The sequence below is a fragment of the Amblyomma maculatum genome, chromosome 4 (assembly GCF_055883805.1).
Source record: "Amblyomma maculatum isolate TAMU_Amacu chromosome 4, ASM5588380v1, whole genome shotgun sequence".
Classification (NCBI taxonomy): Eukaryota; Metazoa; Arthropoda; class Arachnida; order Ixodida; family Ixodidae; genus Amblyomma; species Amblyomma maculatum.
Genome location: NC_139347.1, coordinates 74,693,714 through 74,716,214, shown reverse-complemented (window position 1 = coordinate 74,716,214; position 22,501 = coordinate 74,693,714). Strand labels below are relative to the sequence as shown.

Below are 22,501 nucleotides of genomic sequence, written 5' to 3'. Positions count from 1 at the left end.
TCCAGCTGCCTGATGCCTCTTGTAATGTTTATCTTTTGAAATATACGGCACTATTATATAAAATAAATACCGTTGGTCAGTCATAGTCCTCTTTTGGTCAATTGGTAGGTGTTGATTTTCACCGCGTGACCTCAGGTAGCACAGTCTTTCATTCATGTTATTTCCCCCCTCACTTACCTTGATATCTTCTTGCGCTTTAACGACATTTCTGCCGGAGGAGTATAATGCGCACACATAAAAAAGAAATTCCTGTCTCGATGTTTTCAGTTTACGCTGCTGTTGTTAAACATTTCCACGTTGGAACTCTTATTACTGTATAACTCGAGGGAAGTACTATTACCTGCGACTTTTGAGTGGCCTTCGGAGGGAGTGCGAAAGCTATTTTGGGAAGCGAAATGGGCCTCCTTGTCAAGATATGTGGAGTTCGGTGACAACCGTATTTTCCTTATTCAGGGATCTAGGGTAAGAAATACTTGTTCGTATGATATGTAACTCGAAAATCTTATCGGTATGTAATCTCTATAATGACCCAGTCGATAATTTACTCTTACATCTTTTTTTTTTGGTTTCCTGCTGAGAGATTACTGATGGACACAAGCATTTACCGCTACCTTGCTAATTCATTGAATGTATTTCCATATAGCCCAGCTACTGTCAGAAATAAAAAATGGCAGAAACACTAGACAAGGAGAACACATCTCGCCCACAGATCTCGCGCACGACTCTCGCGTACGGGATTTCGCCTTAAAAGCGTTGGCAACCAAACAAAACCGTGTGTGTTCCACTTAGCCAAATAAATGATAACAAATATATGAGGCTTCTTTGCTAACAAAACAGCGTTTTTCTCTCACCACTACCCTGAAAACTCTTGCAACAACATCAACAAGTCGAACTGACAAAGAAGGTAGGCGGTGTTAAATAACATTATTTCATATCGTCACCTGATTTTTCCTAGCTAACAATAAACTTTCTTAAGAGAGAGTCTTTGCTTAGGCAGCAGTCTTTGTATTAGCCGTTCTTTTTTCTATTTGCTGTATTTCAAAATCTGGGCTCAACGACACACATGCAAGGGTGGAAGAACGGGCTAGTGGGTAGTTCACCTCAGGAAAACAAAACAGCGCACTCTTGACACACGGACAAAGAAGCGCTGTGTTGTCGTTTCATTTTTTGTCCCTGTGTCAAGAGGGCACTGTTCTGTTTTCCTAAGCTCAATGAGACAGCCATACATAGGTTATATCCAAATATCACTTTCGAACTTTTGCACAGCATGCGGTCAACTCGAATACACAAGCCTTCAACGTGGGCTAACATTGGGCATGGTTTGAACGAACAATCGCGTATGTTCGCGTTGTGACTTTCGACAACAGAGCCACGTATCGTATCAACGAAACCAGGGACCGCGTAATACCGGTCTGCCTCAGGTATGCGCGTAAAAAACGAGCGTTGCCCACTTGATTGGTGTACGTTGACCGGATGCCGTTGCCGGAGCCAATTTATTACTAGCCCGTTGGCCAGGTTCTTGGACAGATCCCTAAGAAGAAGGAGAACAAAAAAAAGCATTGCTGGCCAGTTAGTCACAAATCACTTAATTTCTTCCTTCCTTGTTTCACAAACACTTATTACCATACATTCGTAAGCTGTCAAATTTCGGCAAGGACCACGCCACGTGGATACAAAGTCTGGCTTTTACTAAGCCTTTGGAAATCGCCTGCGTGACCTAGAGGTAAAGAGCGCTACTTTGGATCCAAGGCTCCTGGAGGGCTCGATTGCCTTATATATTAAAGGAACCCACGTTAGCAACTGTTGCCAATTTGCCCATCCATCGCGGTTTCATGACATCACCCTATCTTCCTGTCAATGTCCGTTCATGGCACATGGCATTTCAATTCGGGATGCTCGTTATTTTTCTCTCACGGCAGCGACGACAGATTTTAACGGTGTATAAAAAAAGGCGCCTTGCTCCAGAAAAAAAAAAAAATCTTGAGAAAGACTCTAGAAGGGTGTAGTTGGTAGATGATATGGCCAGACACTTATTGATAGGATGATTTTCTGACGATTCTATTCGCCTTCAAGAGTAGAAGATGATATCGAAATCCAGCCTTTCAAAAGGCTGGATTCATCATCATAATCATCAGCCTGATTATACCCACTGCAGGGCGAAGGCCTCTCCCATATTTCCCCACTTAACCCGGTTCTGTGCTAGCTGCATCCACTTGACCCCTGCGAACTTCTTAATTTCATCCGCCCACCTAACTTTCTGCCGCCCCCTGCTACGCTTTCCTTCCCTTGGAATCCAGTTTGTTACTCTCAGCGACCATCGGTTATCCTCTCTTCGCACTACATGTCCTGCCCATGTCCATTTCTTCTTCTTAATTTCCACTAGAATGTCGGTAACTTGAGTTATTTCTCTGACCCACTCTGCACGCTTTCTATCTCTTAATGTTACCCCTACCATTTTTCGCTTCATAGCCCTCTCTCTGGATTACACATGCTTATTTACCCATGCTACTCCTAACTGTCCACGCGGACCCGTTCGTAAGTCTCGTATAAAGCGGGAATTCATATCGTTGTCACGTGGTCTTTCACATAATGCGCAAGCTTGCAACTGTATGATAATGAGTACTTGTAAGATAATAGAGGCACTTCAGGCAACAGAAGCCCTTGACCCAATATTGGTACTGCATTGGCAATTAACAGCCCAACATAGGACCACTACATCGCCATTATAGTACCATTATTTGGTCGATGGTTTGTGCCGCCTGGGATATCTAAAAGGCTGCTGATCAAGCGAGCAGTAAAGTGGCTGCACGCGAAGTCGATCCGCAAGGGAAGTCTGCAAGTGTGAGTCATTAATGTTGTGACGTCATACCCTTAAAGGTGGAGCTTAAATTTCAAGCCAATTTTATAAATTCTGGTTTTATTTTGTTGGAATGATGTGCAGATCATATGCAAGTACGGATAGCCACTGATTAAGGCTGCTAGTTGCGCAAGGCTTGTAAAACAACAAAACAACAAAATAATGGCTCTGTTAACGCTCTTGCTCCCGAAATCGATCTTAGAGGAGGTTGAGTTGACACCTCTTAGGACGTTACCGGCATGATTCAGAGTCCTTAACGTCCCCATTCTCTCCCGATCCTTTCTCTGGCGCCGCCTGACACTGACGGAGATTCATCCTGAACTTGAGTACCCACCGCGAACGCTATACCGTCGCAAAGAGAAAAGGCGAAGCCGCACACGAATGAAGCGAGGAAGCTGCGCAAGCGACGCGTGTAGCGGTAATGGTCGCACTTCTCGTCTCGGCGTTAACGGCGCATCGTTGGTCGGGTTGGCGTGTAACAAAAGCGCGGGCGAAAACAATGACCGATATCGAGCTCGTAAAGCGGAGCACTGGAGGTTAACATTGGCTGTGCAGTGGGAGGGCAAGCGCGGAATAATAACTCTACCAGAAAGCGGTTGGCCTCCACTTTTCTTTCTTGCCGCAATTTTCGTTTACTGCATGTTCGGTTAGGCATACCCTGTGTTTGTGTACAGATACTTTCCTGGTATCATGGCACGATCCATCACGTGTGCTCCTCGAGTTTTTTTAGTCCCTGAATTAGCGGCGAGTTGCTTCTTTCTCCTCGCGCACAGCAGCCACTGCGCCAGTTCTTTTGTGTGGCTGTGTGCCTGAAGAGGCTGCTACGTGCGAGTGGTAGTTGTTGACGCCGAATGTGGCGTGGGACTATTGCCGTCAGCCAAGGTGAAACATTGGGAATGCGAAAATGACTTATAATTGTACCTGTTCCAGTTTGCTTAAATGCAATTCAGGTATCACTTCTACGGCTAAAACGCTGTCCTCCGTCTTATGGCGGCTACCTGCCATCTTGTAGCTTGTTCATTATTTTAAAAATACTCCAGATAATTGTGTCTAAAACTCTAATGTCATGCGAAAGCGATGCTGCACAGGTTTTTTTTTTCTTCTGTCTCCTAGCTTTGCATAACGGCTGAAACGATAAACACATTTCTTACCAATTAAATCTATGCTTTTGGTGACTGCCTACGCGACTGCAGAGCTATACTGCGAGACTTGACATACCGCAGGCGGAGCGGATTGGCTCTAAGTGTCAAGGGGAGGGGGCCAGGTCAAATGTCCAGTCATGGTCGGGGTTTGACCTCCGCTGGTAATGGTCATGACGCACAGACACAGTGCCTAGACTATTCTTAGAATATTGCTATGCAACGTAGCTCTAACGTTGTTATGCAGTTGCTCCACAAGCAAGTAAGACAAGATTTTGCTGAGAGTAGTAGCTTGCGAATTAGTGCTCTCTCACAAATAGTATGACATTTTACAAGTCTTAAGTAACGGCATGACTCAGCTATGCTGTAAATGTGAAAGGAGCAAATGTCAACTTGGTTACTCAGCCAATAGCCTTAGCTTCCCAGTGAGTTCATCTACTTGTGAGTAACTTCTAAAATAAGTCTCCAGGCAGCCTGTATTAAGGCCACGGCTGCTATGACCGTCCGACTGATCGGGCAACAGGAGCCCATTTTAGTAACTGTCGCGGAAATCTGAAGTTGAGAGAAGTCAAACAATGGCAGGAGCGAAGCCAAAAGATAGGAGAAAGGCGAGGACAGAATCGAAGTTTACCAAAGAGCAAGAATAGGGAAAAGAGAAAGGAAATTAAGAAAAGAAGAGGGAGACGAGAGGACAAAGCGAGGAAAAGAAGACTGATGTGATGACTCCTTTCTAGTTTAGCTGTAGTCTAGTTTAGCGAGTCTTTTCTCTGGAGGTTTAAGAAAATACGGGGTGCTTTTTGCGGCGTGGCAGGTCGAGACAGCAAAGGGTTCTACGCTTGGTTCTCATCGCAGTCTTTTCTTTTAGCGCCAATGTTTCTGCGAAAGGGCGTTGAAGAGTTGGCGTTTTTTTAAAGATGCCTGGCCCTCGAGTACTGAGTCTGTTGTTCGGTTAATAGTATGCCAACAACAAAACAAGGAAAGAAAAAGCTTTGCGGTGATAATAGCTACAACAACAACAACAAAAAAGAGGTGTATTGCTGGCGCTACGCCATCGTTTACAGTGCCTCAATAAACCTTGTCTGCTGAGTCCTGCTTTCGGATCCCCTCTTCGAAATGTTACCGCGAGGGCGGCTTCTCTGTATAGGTGAACGACGGCAACGCGTTAATGCCCAGTCGTAGATCGTCATCTGAAATGGCGCTCACCGATTTCGACATCACCCGAGATGTGTTGCAGTCGCAAAAGTTGCACGCAGTTGCTAGCCTGCGGTTGGCAGCGATAGTCAGGACATTAAGCAGTCGATCTGTGAGCACCTGGTTCTAAATACCCTGGGTAACTAGGTAGACTAGGATCAAAATGTAATGCGCAGGCTCTGTGTGTTTTTGAATGAATGAAGTGATTGAGCAAGTAGAGGGAGGGTTTTTTTTTTTAAAACGAAATCCAAGCTTCGTGTCTGATTATGGGTTGTTAATACTTGTTTCCTTCCCCTTTTCGTTTCCACCCAGTGCATGGAATTAGTTGCTGAAGACGGACCTTTAACGGGCTGAATGCTTTCCACGAGATTGAACAGTCCCGACGGGAGGTCCATTAAGCCTAATGTCTTAGCGCTTGCGGTTAGCAGCGTTAAGCATAACAGTGCGAACGATGTCCTTGGGCGCATATATGCGGTCTTGTTCGAGGTGACTGCTCGTTTGGGGATGGCACCGTTATTTGTCTTGCATGTTCTGGTTGTTGGTGTCGTTAAAAAAAAACTTTATTTGGCGATATCTTCAGTAAGGCAGTGCTGGAATTTTGATTCTGCTGTTGGAAACTCATTTTGACATGGTACTTCTAAGCTTTTCAAAGTATGCAGTGTTGTTTAAGGTGCTTCATTTAATCGGGAATTTTGTTATGAACGTGGTGAGGACTGATGTAGAGCCTTGTACACTGATGTCTCGAATTCGGAAACAACCTGCGCGTATCAGTAGACTGGAGTAGATGGAGGGTGAACTCATGCGCCCGCAGATTTTCCTTAATTTGTCTGGTTTGTCATTATTGCTGTTGGCCTGTGGTGGAAAGGCACATTGCCCAAATTTGCGAAACCGCCTCAACAGTCTCTGCCATCCGCAGGAATTTTGCAATCTGCGTTAAACTAATTACTTTTTTTCTAGTTTTATTTGTGGCAATTTTCCTCGTTTTTTTTCATAAACTCGATAAACTTAACGTAGTTTATTAGCACATGAAGTGTTCATCCATAGAAGTAATCTTAACATTCAGTTAACATACCATCGAATATGATGCGCTACAACTTATGTCACATTTTATTCGCGCGAGTTTCTGACATTGGAGGAGGTGTCCTGCTACAAGATATGTCTGTTCAGGAGATTCGGAATTCCAAGCACTCTCTCTTCGGGAGATTTGAGACTTTTCAAGAACTCTCTTTGTGAATATATAAGGACCACTGTTAATGCCTTCGCTACAATACGAACGAAGTTCACTTTTAGACACGAGTCAGGGTCAGAGAGTTTGTGAAGAAGAAACCATACCAGGTAATTATTCTCATCACGAAGGTAATGTGGATAGCGAAAGATAACACACACAGCCAAATCCTGATTCGTGTAAAGTGTACGTGTCCCACCATAAGGCTTTGATAGTTCTTGCATTATTGGAGATTATTGTGATTAGCTTTCATCATCCAGAAATTCACGATTCCCCCAGTGTGCTCTGACTAGGATGTCTCGAGTACTGTGTGCCTGTTATCTTGACATAAGCAGTCAGAATGTGCGTTTCGGTACTGCTGGTCGTGAACGATGTGAAAAGGACTGACAAAAATGTTCAAGAAATAAACCTTTCAATTCTCTTCTTCCCCTCTGCCTTCTACCCCATTTCTTCCTAAATAGTTCTTCGTTAGACTTACCTTGATTACATATCCAGAAATGGTACATTTTAGATAGACGCCACACTTTGTTGAAAGGCTGCAGGATACAGAGTTTGTTTTCGAGTCGTGTTTCTTGGCAGCAGCGGAACATGCGAAATTCAAAATTTTCGATAAGGCCCCACAAATCTTGTCCTTGCTTTTGCTAACTCTTTGAGCTTCAAGGGTACTGCAACTGCATGAATATACTGCTCAAGAAAGCAGCCTGGAGACTTTTGACCGAGGGTGTATACCTTAAGGCCAAAAAGTAAAACGTCGGGAATGACAAAGACAAGGAGAGGAGGCATATAAGATAAAAAGTATTAAATAACTGTATTTCTCTCTTTGCTGCGCAACCTAGCTTGAATGAAAATAGCGCGCACATGTCCCACCTTTTCTGAGCAAGAAGTGCATTGAGACACATAAAGGCACGCACACTGATAAGACAGTCGGATTAAACAATAAGCGCACAATGGAATTATGATTTGAATGCAATAAAGTGCTGCCTATACCCGTTCAGTGAGTTTGCCGCAATGTGGTGCCAGTACAAAGCAAAGAGAAGACAGCCCGTGGACTAAACAATAAATAAATAAATAAATAAATAAATAAATAAATAAATAAATAAATAAATAAATAAATAAATAAATAAATAAATAAATAAATAAATAAATAAATAAATAAATAAATAAACGAATGAATAAATAAATAAAACGACGAGGAAGGAATTAAAAGCAATGAAATAAAGATCCCGGCTTGTCACGTTCCCCGCAGTGCTTGGCTTTTGGATTCCCTTTAGACACCATTTTGACTACTTGTAGACAAAATTTTCAAAAATGAGATGCGCTTCTTGACGTGTGTAGGAAACTGACCAGCAGAATCCGTGCCGTTCACTTTTTCAGGAATGGGGAATGTGCGCTTGTGCACTTGTGTGTTAATGTGCGCTCCCGCCGATACATGCGCGTAATGTGTACAGTGTAGTATGGTGCGTTTGTGGCTGTAGAGAGCTCCACAAAGGGTCGTGTCACTTTCGTTTTAGGAACAGTCAGTGGGCAGTGCCCTTGGAAGGAAGGTCAGGGCTGAGGGTAAAGCTGTACATGCGCACAATAGGCGTACTGAAGGGAGCGGGTAACGAAAGGAACCGATGGCACAACAGTGCCAACAAAAAGGACAACTTTGTGCGCTCGGCGAACCGTAGCCAATGCCAAGACGACGACGAGGAAATGCGCCGATGACAGCTCGCCTTTTCAGAAGGCCGCGGATGACAGGCTGGGTAAGAAGGGGATGACCGGGAAGGGTAGCATAATGGTGGGCCTCGGTTGGAGGGAAAACAAGGAGGGGCACGCTTCCTTGACTGGATCGGCAATGAAGACCTCGTTTCCCCTGATATCGGAAAAGAACAAAACGAAACAAGAATAATTCCTACGGGATGCAGAGTTGGTTGGTGTTGGATGGACATGACGAGGGCAATACAACTAACACGGTCAGAATAGAATCTTCAATAGGAACAGGGCGTTTAGAGAAGCCCGACGCAGCGGTAGAAAAGAGAAGAACGCGTAACAATATTGTCGAAGCGTCAGTATTATTATAACACGCATCATAGCCATAGCTGCTTATGTGCCATAAACCCTATATATATATATATAGTATTATTATAGGTGAAAACAATCTTGTATTTGTTTGCGTTTGGCAGTAAGACTCTTGTTTCCTCGACACCTATTGTGGGCGTTAATTGCGACTGGATGGAGCGGAATGAGGAGCTGCAGAGGTAAGACCAGAGGGAGAGGATGTGTGATAATTTGATAAAAGAGTAAGTAATGAAGTTCATGAACAAAAATGTCGATTAACCGAGAGAGAAAACAATTCTCCACTTGCTCTTGCTACGTGGATATACACACGTCTGCATGCTTCTATTGGACATAAAAAAAAAAAGAGAAGAAAGCTAGGACACGTGGTATTTTTCTTGGCAGCACTAGATTCCTGACTGTAGTAGCGAAGAATAATTGCGATCGTTCCTCATTTCTTTCTCCGAAACGCTCGTAACTTTCTTTTTGTGTCTGGTGGTGATTACTTTACCATCGAATCTTGATGCCGTTCCATTTCGGTCTGGCCGGAACTTAATTCCACTCTTGCTACTCGAGTCTCCCAATTTCCTCTTCATCTTTAGTTTTTTTCTTTTTTCGTATTCAGCTAAGAAGGAGCCGAGGGCGGTTACTGCTAGGGGCTCTCTTATTTTTGGTCACTTACCAAGACAATTTCGGAAGCTACGCATAGATCGGCGTTAAAGAAGTTTATATTTCGGAAGGAATATAAACTCCCCCCCCCCCCCCCCCCTTTCAATTTTTTCTTTGCAACCACACTGCAAGGTTTCTAAAGATTCAGGAATTTACCAATATTTTATAAGTGAAGGGCGAGGAATTTTGTGTTTGCACGCTGACGATGCAAATATTCCATCTTGAAACTTTGTGCTGTGTTGTTTGTAATGAATGCTTTGCTCAGGAAAAACAAATTTCAAATTGCATTATTTTCCTGAAGTGCACTAGTGCCTTAGTCTATTTAACATTCGAAACCTGAAAACGTGTTACTTTGGGTCCGCTTACGCGATGTGTTTTACTAACACCGAACTCAGACATACCCGTGAGACCCTCAGTCTGCGAAGTTCTTTCAAGTGCACTAACAACGTAAACATCTGTGCTATTGTTCTGGCTGTAAAATGTGAATGCGAGTGTAAGTAATCATTAACCTGCAATAATTTTGTTTTATTACAGCGCCAGCAACAATAACGCATTGTCTTGAAACTAATTTTGGTTACGGGCTGCCAAACAATATCAGGGGCCAAATATTGTTGTTTTATGAATAAGAAAATGATTTCCTAGACTTCACAGTGAACGCTTAAACGTTTTAGCTCAGTTTTGCTTCGTTTTGTTGTCAACCTCATGAACAGCGACTCGGGAAATGGTTCACAAGCCTCTATCATGCCTGTAGATTTTTCTTCAGACGAGGTCCAGGCAAGAAGAAAAAAAAAAGAGAAAGTGATGAGAAATATAACATCGCATCTCGAGACAAGGCAGTCCAGCATATGCCCTAAGAGTTACGAAACAATCTTCTCATTTCGAAGTGCAAACTCTGAGCACATTTTTATTGCCTCAGTCCTAATGGTAGTCACATGTGAGAGAACTGCATCTCAGTCCGAAGCGTCTGGCAACTCCTGCCCATCACGGCCAGCACGCCGTTCGATACTAATTAGCATAGAAGACGAGGGGCGTCGAACTCAGTGAATGAAATGGCATCCGGTGCAATTTAGGTCTGATGCAAAGGGTTCCACCCAGCGACACCTTTTGCAACCTTCCAGCTCTCGAATGGCAGTCTGGTAAGACAAAGCGATTGCACTGTGTTTAACCTCGCTAAAAAAAAAAAAAAAAAAAAAAAAAAAAAAAAAAAAAAAAGAGGGCGCGCGAGAGGGAAATTTAGCGTCATTTTAAGCAGGGCTCTGATTGAGAGCAATTTTTCATTTATTTTTCGTAATCTGAACCCTTACATTGCTTCTGAGCAAGACACGTTTGCCGAAAAACACGTTTGTTGTTCTTCACACAGTATAACCCGCGATACTTGGAAGTTGTATATGCTGCCACTGCTGTGCACTGTTGGGAAACCCTTTGGGATTATTATTTTTACTGTGCGAACTGTCTAAGTTTGTATAAAACGGGAGTCAAGCTTAACAGCATGCCCCTAAGAAACAATAATTGAATGTTTTGGTCATTATTGTGAGAAAAAATTTGCCCCGCTTAATGCGTAATTTTCAAAATGCCAGCACATAATGAAAAGGTTCAAGAAGGCGGCATACTGGAAACCGGTTGATGGAAAAGCAGAACGTATATTTAATTTCTCTCATACATATTGCGCTTCCCGTTTCGCATCTTCACATTTGATCCAAGATGCCTTTGATTTGCTGATATGTCTACATCAGCAGTTAGATTTGTTTATTTTCATGCTTTGAACGTTTGAGTTTTATTTTCTCAGTTGCACGGCCGACTGGGCGTATATTTCTATACATACGACCAACTCTGCCGTGACTGTTTGTTCGACACAACCAGTTTGTCCTTGATGGATCGTGATCATGCACACGTAATCATCTAGTATATTTGGGGATTTAGGCGATGGTTTGCGCATGTCATCTGCAAAGTCCATACCTAAATTAGAGCGCTACAAAGCGCCGTTAGATTCCTTCTTACTCAGAGCCAGTAGCTCCTCTCGTTACAACTGCCCTAGGTAAGTTTCTTTCACGCGTGAGCAAAATCGAATAAAAATGTTATCATTTAGGCTCTTAGCCGAATAGCCTGTGGCCACAGTCACGTGGTTAAGAAGCTGGGTACGTAGAAGGTTCTATCTGGAAGCAGCCCAGTTAGTTTATGCTGTGCTCGTAGAATCGATGTTAAAAATCTGATATGCTTATTACGTCGAATAAGTACAGCTAATAGCATTAGAATTAAAAACAAATTCCACAGAGATCAAGCTTGTGACATGCAAATGCCTCTGCTATACATTCATTATCAGTGGTTTCAACTTGAAACCTTCGTGCTTCTTCTTTGATGCACTAAAGAAGACAGCTCACCATACGACAATCCAAACGAAAAACTCACAAGTAAAGCAAGTGCGGCTTTGGAGAGGCGACGTGAAACAAAAAAGTCGACCCCTAACTTTCTTTACTCATATGCTTTCTCTGAGCATAGTTCTTTTTATGACAGAAATTAACAAGTAGTCTCCCACAAGGAACTTGCATGCATTCAAGAATACAAAACTGGGGTGGGATACAACAAAGCGCTTTACTTGTGAGATTCATAAGGAGTGAATGCAGATATGCACTAATATTCCAGTTTTAGGAATTTTCTCACAGTAGTAGCGCCAACATTGAAGGCTACTAACGTTGAAAAAAAAAAAAAAAAAAAAAAAGATTCTCTGCAAAGGTGAGAGCTCAAAACATGAAAGATTTTCTGGAATTTTATTCGGAGCATCAGGTTGTGACGAATACTCATGAAATGCAGCCCTTGTACTTCGCGAAATATTTGTCAGTGATTACGTATTACGTGTGTCAGCATTAGTTTGTCTTGTACTGGGTTGTGAAAGAAAAATATGTCACTATATTTTCTCCTGCACACACACACAGTATAATGTCGTCGTTTTCCGTGTATCTGGAGTTGGGCCCCGTATCAATGGCAAGAAAACAAATTCCTGAACCATTGGCTTTCAAAAATCTTTACACGTGATTTTAATTTCTGCACGCTTGGTTTCAATTGCTGTAAACTGGAGTAAAAAACCTAAGCGAGACGAGGTGTAAAATCATCTGTCGGCGTCTGAGACTCTTGGGACTCCAAACGGCGCTGGGACTGGCGTAGCTTCTGCATCACGAGCGAGGGCCGTGGTGCACCAGGATCCCTGGCCACATGGGGAGCTGACGGAGCAGCCAGGCGCCCCAGAAAGGTGCTGAACAGCCCCTTGGGTCCCACCACTTCGTTCACCATCGGGAGTACCATTCCTGCAGGGCTGTCGTAGCAGTCCGGGTAAAATTCCGAGCAGTCATTGCTGGCGAAGCCTTTGGACCAGGCGGCGAAGTACGGGCTCTTCGGTTCGGGTCTACCTCTGTGGGATGCGAGGACAATAAGAGAAAGGCGGAGCCAATTGTTTAAAAAAGCCCGCTGATATCTATGACGTCGAGCGCGAGCTCTAGATGCCATGCCACGGGTGAGGTTTGTAGAGACCGAGAGTATAAATAAGTTTATCGTGGCATATACTGCTTAACACTGCACCGCTAACTGCGACTGCGAGCCTCTAATACGCATGCGCAGTTTAAATAAGGCTGTTGCGGATTCGTGCCACATGCTGTGTTTCTTATTAACGAAATGAATTCTGCTATAGTTTGCAACGCAGGCTTTTCAGACCACGAAAATATTTCGATAAGATTCTTTTTGCGCATATAATGTTTTGCATAGTTTCAAAGCCCACCGCTTTCCTCTCACCTTATTCTCCACGCTACAGCTGCAGCTTTAAAAAGAGAGACGTCATTTCAGTACAATTATGGTTGCTTGCTTGGGCTGTAAAGGAAATTTATCACAGAGTATCCTGTACATAGAAAGGCTTAGCGTAGAGAGTATGTACTAGAATAGACATATACCGGTGTACCGGATGCCTTCTACGCGTGTGCGCCGGCCAAACTTTGCTCCACCCTCCATGTGCAGAGGAGCCGCCTGGTAAATCGGTACACGCCTCCGATAGGGCGTTTTCGCTACGCCAAAGGTCTTTATTCTTTGACTGAATTTTATTGCAGTTACCTGGGTATAGGTGTGCATAACTTGCAACAAGATCCTTTTTTTTTGTATCCAAAATGCAAAGAAGTGAGCATACGAGAAAAAAACAAAAAAAAAGAAACGAAACGAGACGAGACAAAATCTTGGCCATCGTACCATACTTTGTAAGGAAGAACGAGAGTTTATTACTTCCGCTTTGACCATGAGAAAGTGTGCTATAGTGCTTAACTTTGCAAGTGGCACTAGGAATTACGTTCTGTACATTAGATTTTATTCGCTTTATTTATCTTGTTTACAGCTGTGGAAACTGAAAGGAATTGTATTTGGTGGCAGGCAGTCGGGGCAAAGCTGCAATTGTCCCTGCGATTATCTCTGTAATTTCGCTGAACCTGAAAGGTTGAAAGCCATCTTATTCATCTGTCACGTAATATGGGCAGCTGCCGAAATATGAGGCTATGGGAAGCCAGCAGTTAATTGAATAAAAAAAAGAAACGGCTGAATTTCTTCTGTTCTAATTTTGACCCTGCACAGTTGGAAGACAGTATTGCAAAACCTTTAAGCTGCATGCTTCAGCACTGTCACTACGATTATGATTTCTAACCCTAAACTTAAGTCAAATGCACCGTTTTGTATAAACAAGCGCTGGTAACTGTTCTGTCCTCTCTACTTTAATCGAATATATAAGAACATCATTCAGGCTTACGAGAAAAAAAAGCTTAAGCTTGCCGTTAGTTCTGGGAATATTCGACATCGAAAAATTTACAACAGTTGAGCAAATTATTCGGAAGTATGTTTAGCGGCCGAAAACTCTTGAGTTCATTTGCTGAACAATAAGAATATTACGATGGTAATCCTTTAATATCCGGGCCTAGGAGGCTAAGGGCACGGTGCCAACTTCTGAACCTTCTTCGTCCAGGAGCAGAGTCGGCAGTCAAAAAGCTTTTTTTCTCTAACAGAATAAGATGCGGATCACTCAGAGACGAGCGTGCAACAGCACTACTGCTCGGTTTAAGAAACTACATTGGCCCAATGTACCGACGATCAGTGCACCTCAGACCTGTAATACGAAGCTTACTTGAATCTTGTTGCTTTGTGGTTTAAATACATTAGCTTCTGAACGGCGACGACTACAATTAGTGATCAAGCATTCTTTCAATGGCACTGTGGCGGCTTAGTGGCTGTTGCTTCTTCCTACTGAGTTCGTGGGTACGATTGCAGCGTCTGAATTTCGACCGAGTTGAAAAGCCCAAATGTTAACTGAACTCTGCCAGGTCTACGTGTTCTATTTGTAATTGACAGTTGCTTTGTTTGAAACATTACACCCCCCCCCCCCCCCCCTTATCTATGTAATGCTCAGCCCCGGGCCTTTAGGGTAAATAAACAAATATTTAGGGAGCATGTAAGAATGTCCAATTAACTCTGGAGTGGTACAGCGTGCTTGTAGCGGCTTCCTCGTTTTCAGTGCGTAAAGGTCAGCTATAAGCTTCGTTTCTTTACCTAAACCAGTAAAAAATACTTTTGTGTGCATTCTTGTGTTCCTTGTGGGACTGTAAGCGAAAAGGGGGCGCTAGAACTAACAAAATAATAACGTAAGATCAATTAGATTTATGCGGCACGTACGCGAAGGAGCTACTTTTGATAGCATGCTATATAGATGAACATGTTGTCGCCTATGTGAAATGAGATAGGCATTAATGCTCGTTTCTGAATCACCCACGCGGCTGTTGCGATTTCCTTTTTGATGACTCGGACCGTATGCGATACATCACGTAGCTATTGATATTTGTTTCAGGTGAGCGTTTAGAGCTGAATGGGATCATTACACTTATAGCGGTCAGATAAGGGGAAGTTTTCGTGCCAACTCCCTGGGCTGGTAATTATTTGAGGCACCGCGATTTCATATGGGCTGCAGTAGGGCCCCGTGTTTCCAATTTCCATCTAAACATTTCATACGAGAGGAGCTGCTCCATCTAGGTCAGCCCTGCTCTCGGCGTACCTATCATACACCTCTGCGACTTCCACATGGAAAGAGAAATGATTACTGGCGCTCCATTTATTGCCGCCGGCCATGAAAACTGTGAACAGCTTGTGATTTGTCGAGGTTGTCAATCTTGAGGCGGATGGCGCCGATGTAGCCGCACAATTTTTGCCCAAATGGGATTACTAACGCTCTCGCACTGAAGGCCTGCCAAAAGCATACTCTTCATTTTCTTTAAGGCTGCTCTGTTGAACAGAGAAGTAATAACGAATCCGCGTTAAAATAAACAAAATATATTATTTCAGCAGATGATCGTATCGCAGAGCCCTCCTTCCCTTTTTCGTTAGGCTATATAAGAACGAAAATTATCTGAAAATAAGGAGAAAAATTTCGCACCTGATAATATTTTGCCATATGCCGGAGAGGGGAACCACGTGCGTCAGAGCGCGGGCCGCCTCGCAGACCACTCGTTTCCTGCACCCGACGTCGATTCCCACCGCAGGGGGACGTCGGCTCTTGAAAGGTGGTGGAGACACCCCCTGGCGCGACGGCCTCCGCCCTTGTTCGATCTCCATCCACTCGGTCACCGTATCTGTGGTTGTCTGTGGCGAAGTCAGCTCCTGTGACTGCTCTGTGCTGCGCTCATTCGGGTGCCCGCCTGCGTGCAGTAATAATTAGCATCACAAGTGTGAAATTATGTCGAAACAGGGCGCGTTCAAAACATGCTCTTTGGTGGCCTTGTTTTCTGCAGCAGTACACATGCAAAAGCAGGGGGAAAATTTATCAGATTACATCTGCAGATGACATCAATAGCTTCGACTTGCTCTTTGGAAAGAAAGGGATTAGACGAGAAGCCAGTCCCTTGTAGGCCTTATAAACTCTCTGTTGTGGCCATGTTTGTGTTACAAATCAATGCCGCCTTGCTCACCGCAGCCTGTTGAAAATATGGAAACTAAGGTCTCCCTTCAGCAACGCGTGAATTTTCAGAGATATATTTTGCATCTTTTATTGCGAAAGCAATACTGCTCTAGGTTTCGAGCCTTCGGCGTAGCGCGGCCGGTAGCAAAGTCTTACCCACGTGACGCTGTGACGTCACACCCCACGTGACACAAAAGCGAGAGATGGGCTGGCAGCAGCTGCCAACTTGGGTCTCTCGTTTCACGTGGGACGGTTATGTCAGAATTAGCCTGCTATAGGACCCTGGCATCCACGATATCCCTATAGGCCACTAAGACACGTTCATACGGCTTGGTTAAAGCGGGGCTTTATATGTGGGTTGAGGAAGAAGAAAAAGAGAAGAAGAACGCTCGGTCACCCGCAGCTAATGCTTTCGCTCAATATTTGGTTCAACAGCTTTGAACAATTTTTTTGTAAAACACGTTAGGCCCCAGTGCTCTAAGCCAACGCCACCTAGACTAATCTTTAGGTGGTTTTGTCTAATTGCATCGACCAGTTCGAGTGGTTGACGTCGGTGCGAGGTGCGCAAATTGCGCAAAAGGAGTGTAATCAAGTTTAAAAAAAAATAAAATAAAAACGTTGCCCTTGGAAAACAAATGAAGCCTCAGATTACCTCAGATGTGTGGTGCTTCTGAGTAAGTCATTAGCCATGCTTTAATCCCAGAAGCTGGAGGTGACCTACATGCCTACTCATAGCTTGTGCGAAAAATGTCCCTTAGCAAGGACGGGAGAAGGTGATAAATGAGGCTGATAATTCCATCACATTAAAGACGGGCAGTAACATACTGGTACATGGAAGCAAGTTTTTTTTCGAGAGGGGGACATGACGGGTGCTGGCAGAATGAACGACTGCGGATAAAGCACGAACGCTCTGTCGCGCGCTATACTGGCCGCTTTAGCTTCTTGTAGCCTTTCACAATAATCTACTGACACCTAAAGCAGAAATGTTAATAATGAAAAGACAACAAGTCAGCACCTTACAATAAAGCTGAGAGGAAAACTTTATGACATGAAAATTTGCAACATTCCCCCGGGATAAACGCAGCAACGTTCTATGCTGTTTTGTGCAAAAACGAAAATAGATTATTTGCGCTTGAATGGACCAAATAACTTTTGGCGCGTTTTGGCAATTCATAAGCTCAACCCTCAAATTTAGCTCTGTTAAAGTTCACGCAGCTCACCTAACGCCTTTTTTTTTTTTTTTTTTTTTTTTGGGAATGCGTAGTGCTAAGATATTTATATATAGCTTTTTACTGCTAACGAGCCTAGCCAATTCATCAGAGAGAAATGTAATTTCTGCCTATTATTACTAAACAAAATACGACAGGATATATAAAATCGGATACAGAAGCACTATTTTAAATAAATTGGAACACTTACTTGCGCACACAATGGTAATAAAAGTGAAGAGCGAGATCGTGAGGAGGCGCTGCGCCGTCATCGTATTAATTCGCATGGTCGGTGAAACAGAGCTTGCGGTCAGCACGAACTTCGGCCGCGATGAGATCGTTCGTAGTGTTGCGATGCTAAGCGTGTAGAACACGTGCGTCACGCCGACCACTTTGTCTGCGACCCGTGTTGACTTCATCCCGTCTCCAGCTGTCCAATGTTTCGCATTTATACCATCTGCAAGCTGAACAAACAGACCACGTGCTAGCTACGTGATATAGTCTAAACACCAATTATATGACCGCAGCTCAGTAGCAGATAGCAGCCAAGTTATTTTTCAGAGAACTATAGACGTCTCGCGACAAAAATGCCCAGGCGCTGACCTTGTTCTTTGGAACCGAACTTTCTATACACATCCATCGTTTTTAAAAGATGGGCAACGCTTGACCTCCCTCGCCACTGCCACGCGTGACTCACAGGGTGCGTAGGCCATCGCTTCTTTTGTGGGTAGGCGTCTCATATATTTCGTCTCACAAGATGTTGGCAGCACTGCGAAAGCCAGAGGCACCCCGGTCCAATCAGGATCACGCGCAGTACAATAGGCAATTGTGCTCCTACGCAACTCTCTCCCCCAAATTGGCGGGGTGACAGTAGGAGCACAATTCTCTATTATAGTACACAGGGGCGAGAGGCACTTAGGAGCACAATTGCAAAGGCTCCTCTGCTTTTTGCAGTGCTGCAGATATATCTCGTGAGACGAAGTATACTCCGAGTCGCTTCACGATAATAAACCCCCTAAAACCAAAACCAATCTTTTGTGGGTAGTGTTGAAGAATTCCGGAAAGCTCCTAATACTTTGGCCCAGGAGGAAGAGTTAATGTACAGAATGCGATAGGGAACAATCAAGACAGCTTAACATAACGATCGCTCTATATTTAAGATATCAGGAGGCAAAGAAAAAGAAAAAAAAAAGATTCTGGGGCGAGAGGTCTCTAAAGTGTTCCCATCGTTTTTACTTGCGTGGTCAGCATCGCGGTTTGTTTGAAATTCTTGCAGTAAAAGAATCTGTTGTATTATCTTATAATTTGACCCAGTCTTATCTTGCACAGCGTCGCGACTAATTGGAAAGAAGTAGTTATTATAAAATAGAAGCAGCACATACGGTGTTTTGTTGTTTTAATGAACCAGAAAAGACTTATTTTTCAGAGGTTCTATTACTATTATCAATTATCGTTATCAAATCTCTGGGCTGAAGCTCTAAATACTGCTATCGCGGACCTAAAATGCGTATGTGTAGTTCGCATACAGCCCCGTTTACAGCCCACGCATCATATACTGAGTCAGATAATGAGTCATATGTGAGGAAGGGATGTTCGTGGAAACTAACTATGCACCGCATACACGTGTTTCTGGCAGCCTTGGCGGCACTCCTGGTCGATTGGGTGTTTCAATTCGAAGAATGCGCTTTCAGTGGTTGCAGGCGGAGATAAGTTTAGAGGAGTGAAATGTCAAGATAAAAAGGAAGAAAAAGAAAGCTAAAGCTAACACTTTCCTGGCGAGAAACGGGAACTCGATAGGGCGTAGCGATCTTTTTTTATATTATGTCGAGCTGCATTTGAACGCCCTTGCTGGTTATTAACCTTGCCAACTTCCAGAACAATGTGCTGTCTGTCAGCATTTTTTGTGTTCTTGTAGAACTTCGCAAGTACTAGTCTATAGCTATATATACTTCCAATATCGCCACCTTGATTCGCTAGTTTTCCATTACAAGGAAATTGTTGCATCCCCCCTTGTCTACAGGGGGTGATGCAACATTGATAGACTCGCTTTTTATATATGACACAAACGAAAAAATGTAGCTGATATTGGGATATCAGCGTAGCTTTTGCGTTAGTAACAAGCGACGATGTTCTGCTCCCTTCCTGCTCGATGTCTGCACAACCCTCAAACCAGGTTATTTGAGGTAACGTTTGCAAACCGTCCTGATGCAGACGTTATTGTGTTTTTGGGCGCCTCGCGATGTTACGTCTCCGTTGATATGCAGACGTGGCAGAGCATTTTGCCGACACGATGGCAGTTCGAAGAGCGTGGTTTGACGCCACTTGCTGTTACGTGCATTTTCGCAATATGTCGAGGTCCTTTGTATTGATAGAGAGGGAGAAGAAGAAATGAATCTTCAATATTTAAAAAAAAAGTAGAAAAGAAGAAATCCGGCCAATTTTGACAGGTTAGCCAAATCCTAAATGTCATGCTACACGTCACGTTTCACTTCGCTCCCAGTTTCCAGGTCAGGCTTCACGCAATTAGATCTGCGAAATCGGTGACTGGGGACCTCAGTAGCAGATCTCTATAAACTTTTGGGATCGCTTAACGAAACTTAAGAGGGCAATGTTTTCGCACTGTGTTCTGGATACACTGTGCCCGGATGTAAGTTGACAAAGATCAAACATGCAATGAACGTTGCGGGAGAGTCACAGTTAAACACGAGAGCTGATCCGTTGCGGGGATGTAGTAGTGCTATAATTATCATGCTGGAAAAAAATTGCAAAGTGCTCACATGCAACATCATCTGTTGACGCCTCCGCGGGTTTGAATGCATTTACCTAATTTAATTCATAGTCAGAGCAACAGATAAAGTCACAAACAGTGGCTTTTTGGCGGACTGCAAACGCTAAAACTAATGCTACAATATAAATAAATACGCAGTCACGGATGGTCCTGTTGTTTCAAATGCTCAGCTCTGGTTCCTATTTTTTTTTCTGTAGGAGAGGAGGAGGGGGCGGCTTGAACATTTCAAAACCATTTCGTAGAGCATCGAATCATGACGAAAGCTGGTGTTGGACAGTTGTCGATGGAGTGACGGGTATATCGGGTTTCAGGGGAAGTGAAGGTTCCTGTCTCTGCAGTAAAACACTTTGCGGATGCTTGAGCGAAAGTACGGTGTGGTAGGCGGCACGTGCGATGGTGTTCACGGTGCCCGCGTAAATACTCTGCGAATTAAAAATGTGAGCTCAAAACACGCGCCGCCATCCGGGTTCAACCCATATTTGTCCCCGAGGCAAGCTAGTTCTGTATGTATAGTGAGATATTATTACAGATAAGAGCGCAACAAAAAATAATCCCGGCGATTGCGCTACTCGCTAATGCGAAATTGTTTTTACGCTATATTCAGGTAACTAATCTTTGAGAATTATCTAGGTATGCACCGTTACCAAACGCACTTTATTTTCCGCACATACTCGCACTATAAGTACTGCTTCTTTCCCAGTTATTGATTGTGATGAATGGAGGCTTAATTGTGTTCAGAGAAGGGGAGGGAAACACGTTCTACTCGCTGCACCAATGGCTAGTCTGAAAGCGGAGGTCTATGGTAGCGTTTCGAGAGGTCATCACAGCAGCGGGAGGAGCTACGAAGGACAGGAACGAGATGAGACCAGGATACCAGGGACAGACAATCGGTGCCCCTGGTCGGTGCCCTCTCTATCCCGGGTATACTTATGCTTGGCCTTTGATTGTCAGGCACAACAGCGTTAAGGAGTTCCTAAGGATCTAAATACTACCATTCACCAGACTGCCCGAGGCGTCTGCGTGTTCAGTATCACCATGATGTGTTGCGGGAGTCCGAGCAGACTCCTTCGCTGCAGCTTGGACAGTGCCAACTTCAGAAAGTGTCGGCCCTGAGCCACCCTATTGTAGTTATAGAATGGCTCCCTGGGCCCCACCGGTATACACCGGCGCTAAAGGCGACGCCGCTCAAGTCAGGAATTGCGTTTAAGAGTGGTGCTCTAAAAATAAAGCGAGAAGAAAGACAATACAAAACTGCAATATGAAAATGGAGTATCCTACTATTTGTTAAGGAATAATGCTCATGAACTAAACATATATTTGTAATTACTTTCAATATATGCAAAAGGATTTATTTCTCCGTTGTTCTCGTAGACGTTTAAAGAATGTTCTTGTATCTTTTCACCATTTAAAATGTTTGGGAAATCTATTTAGACGAGTTGCTATACTTAGGTAACGTAATGTGCTACCGCTAAGCCAGCAGAATAAAACTTTGGGGTTGTGCACAGTAGTTCCATATTACAGAATAAATGCCAGAAGCGTATGTTTCTGCCTTCTTCTCTTCCGTCCGATTTGTTAGCGCTGTTACATTTTTATTGCGTCAACATGAACCAACTAGCCTGCATGACCCTCTTGTACAGAATTTTTCGACACATTTCATAAGAATTTTTTTTTTTTTTTTGCAGACTACTTGAAGCCTTTCGCAGGGTTTTAATGTTTTACGAATGCTACGGTTCATAAAAGCGCGAACGACCCGAAAGTGGCGAAATGGCATCGTGACTGCTTTGCATAAAAGGAACACTAACGGGAAGAATAAAGTGAAACGGTCGCACTTTCGTAAGAAACGAATGACAAGGGTTCTCATTGCGGGGATTAATTTGCATGACAAAAAGTTGAAGCGTTTACAGCTATTTCGCCGTTTGGGGAGCTTATAAGTGGTGCATGTAAAGAGAAGCCGTGTGAGGACTCGGTATAAAACCTGGGCGCGTATTAGCGCTTCTTCGCGAGCTAAATTTCGAACGCGCCATTCAGCGTTTCGAGCACTGTTCGTTGTTTGCGTGTTTAGTCTTGTTGCGTAGGTCGACATAAAGCGTCAGTATGTGGCGCTTGAAGCTCCATGTTAGGTGGCGGCCAGGTGGCGAAAGTCATCAGTGCAGCCTAATGAGACAGCGCACCAGTTCTTTTGCGCAAGGAATGAGGAGGAAGGTAAACGGGAATTTGCAACGTGTGGAATGGATGGAATTGCCCCGAATTCGCGGCCGCTCTAATTGTGCCTGAAGGTAGTCAAGTTCTCGTGGCCCTTGGAAGCTCACGACTCATGGCGGTTACTGCGATCTTCCCTTTGAGGTGAGATTGCGCTAGTCTATGAACTGAAAATGAGCTTTCTAGCTTAAAATAAATAAGAAGGTAAAACCGCTCAAATTTGG

At 43.8% G+C, this 22,501-nt stretch overlaps 1 protein-coding gene across 1 annotated transcript; it reads right to left on the bottom strand.

Moving 5' to 3' along the window:
• Positions 1-12,199: 12,199 nt before the first annotated feature.
• On the bottom strand, positions 12,200-17,709 carry LOC146191423 (uncharacterized). Its single transcript, XM_084600327.1, has 3 exons — positions 17,502-17,709; positions 15,561-15,822; positions 12,200-12,521 (listed from the first exon to the last, which is right to left on the bottom strand). The coding sequence occupies exons 1-3, from the start codon at positions 17,707-17,709 to the stop codon at positions 12,200-12,202; spliced, it is 792 nt and encodes a 263-aa protein (XP_084456453.1).
• Between the last annotated feature and the right edge of the window lie 4,792 nt (positions 17,710-22,501).

Excerpts from the sequence above, each read along its gene's own strand:
- LOC146191423 (XM_084600327.1), bottom strand. The coding sequence starts at position 17,709 with ATGAAGTCAACACGGGTCGCAGACAAAGTGGTCGGCGTGACGCACGTG. Across the intron at positions 15,823-17,501 it reads TATTACCATTGTGTGCGCAA|GCGGGCACCCGAATGAGCGC; the intron begins GTAAGTGTTCCA and ends TACTGCACGCAG. Across the intron at positions 12,522-15,560 it reads ATATGGCAAAATATTATCAG|AGGTAGACCCGAACCGAAGA; the intron begins GTGCGAAATTTT and ends CGCATCCCACAG.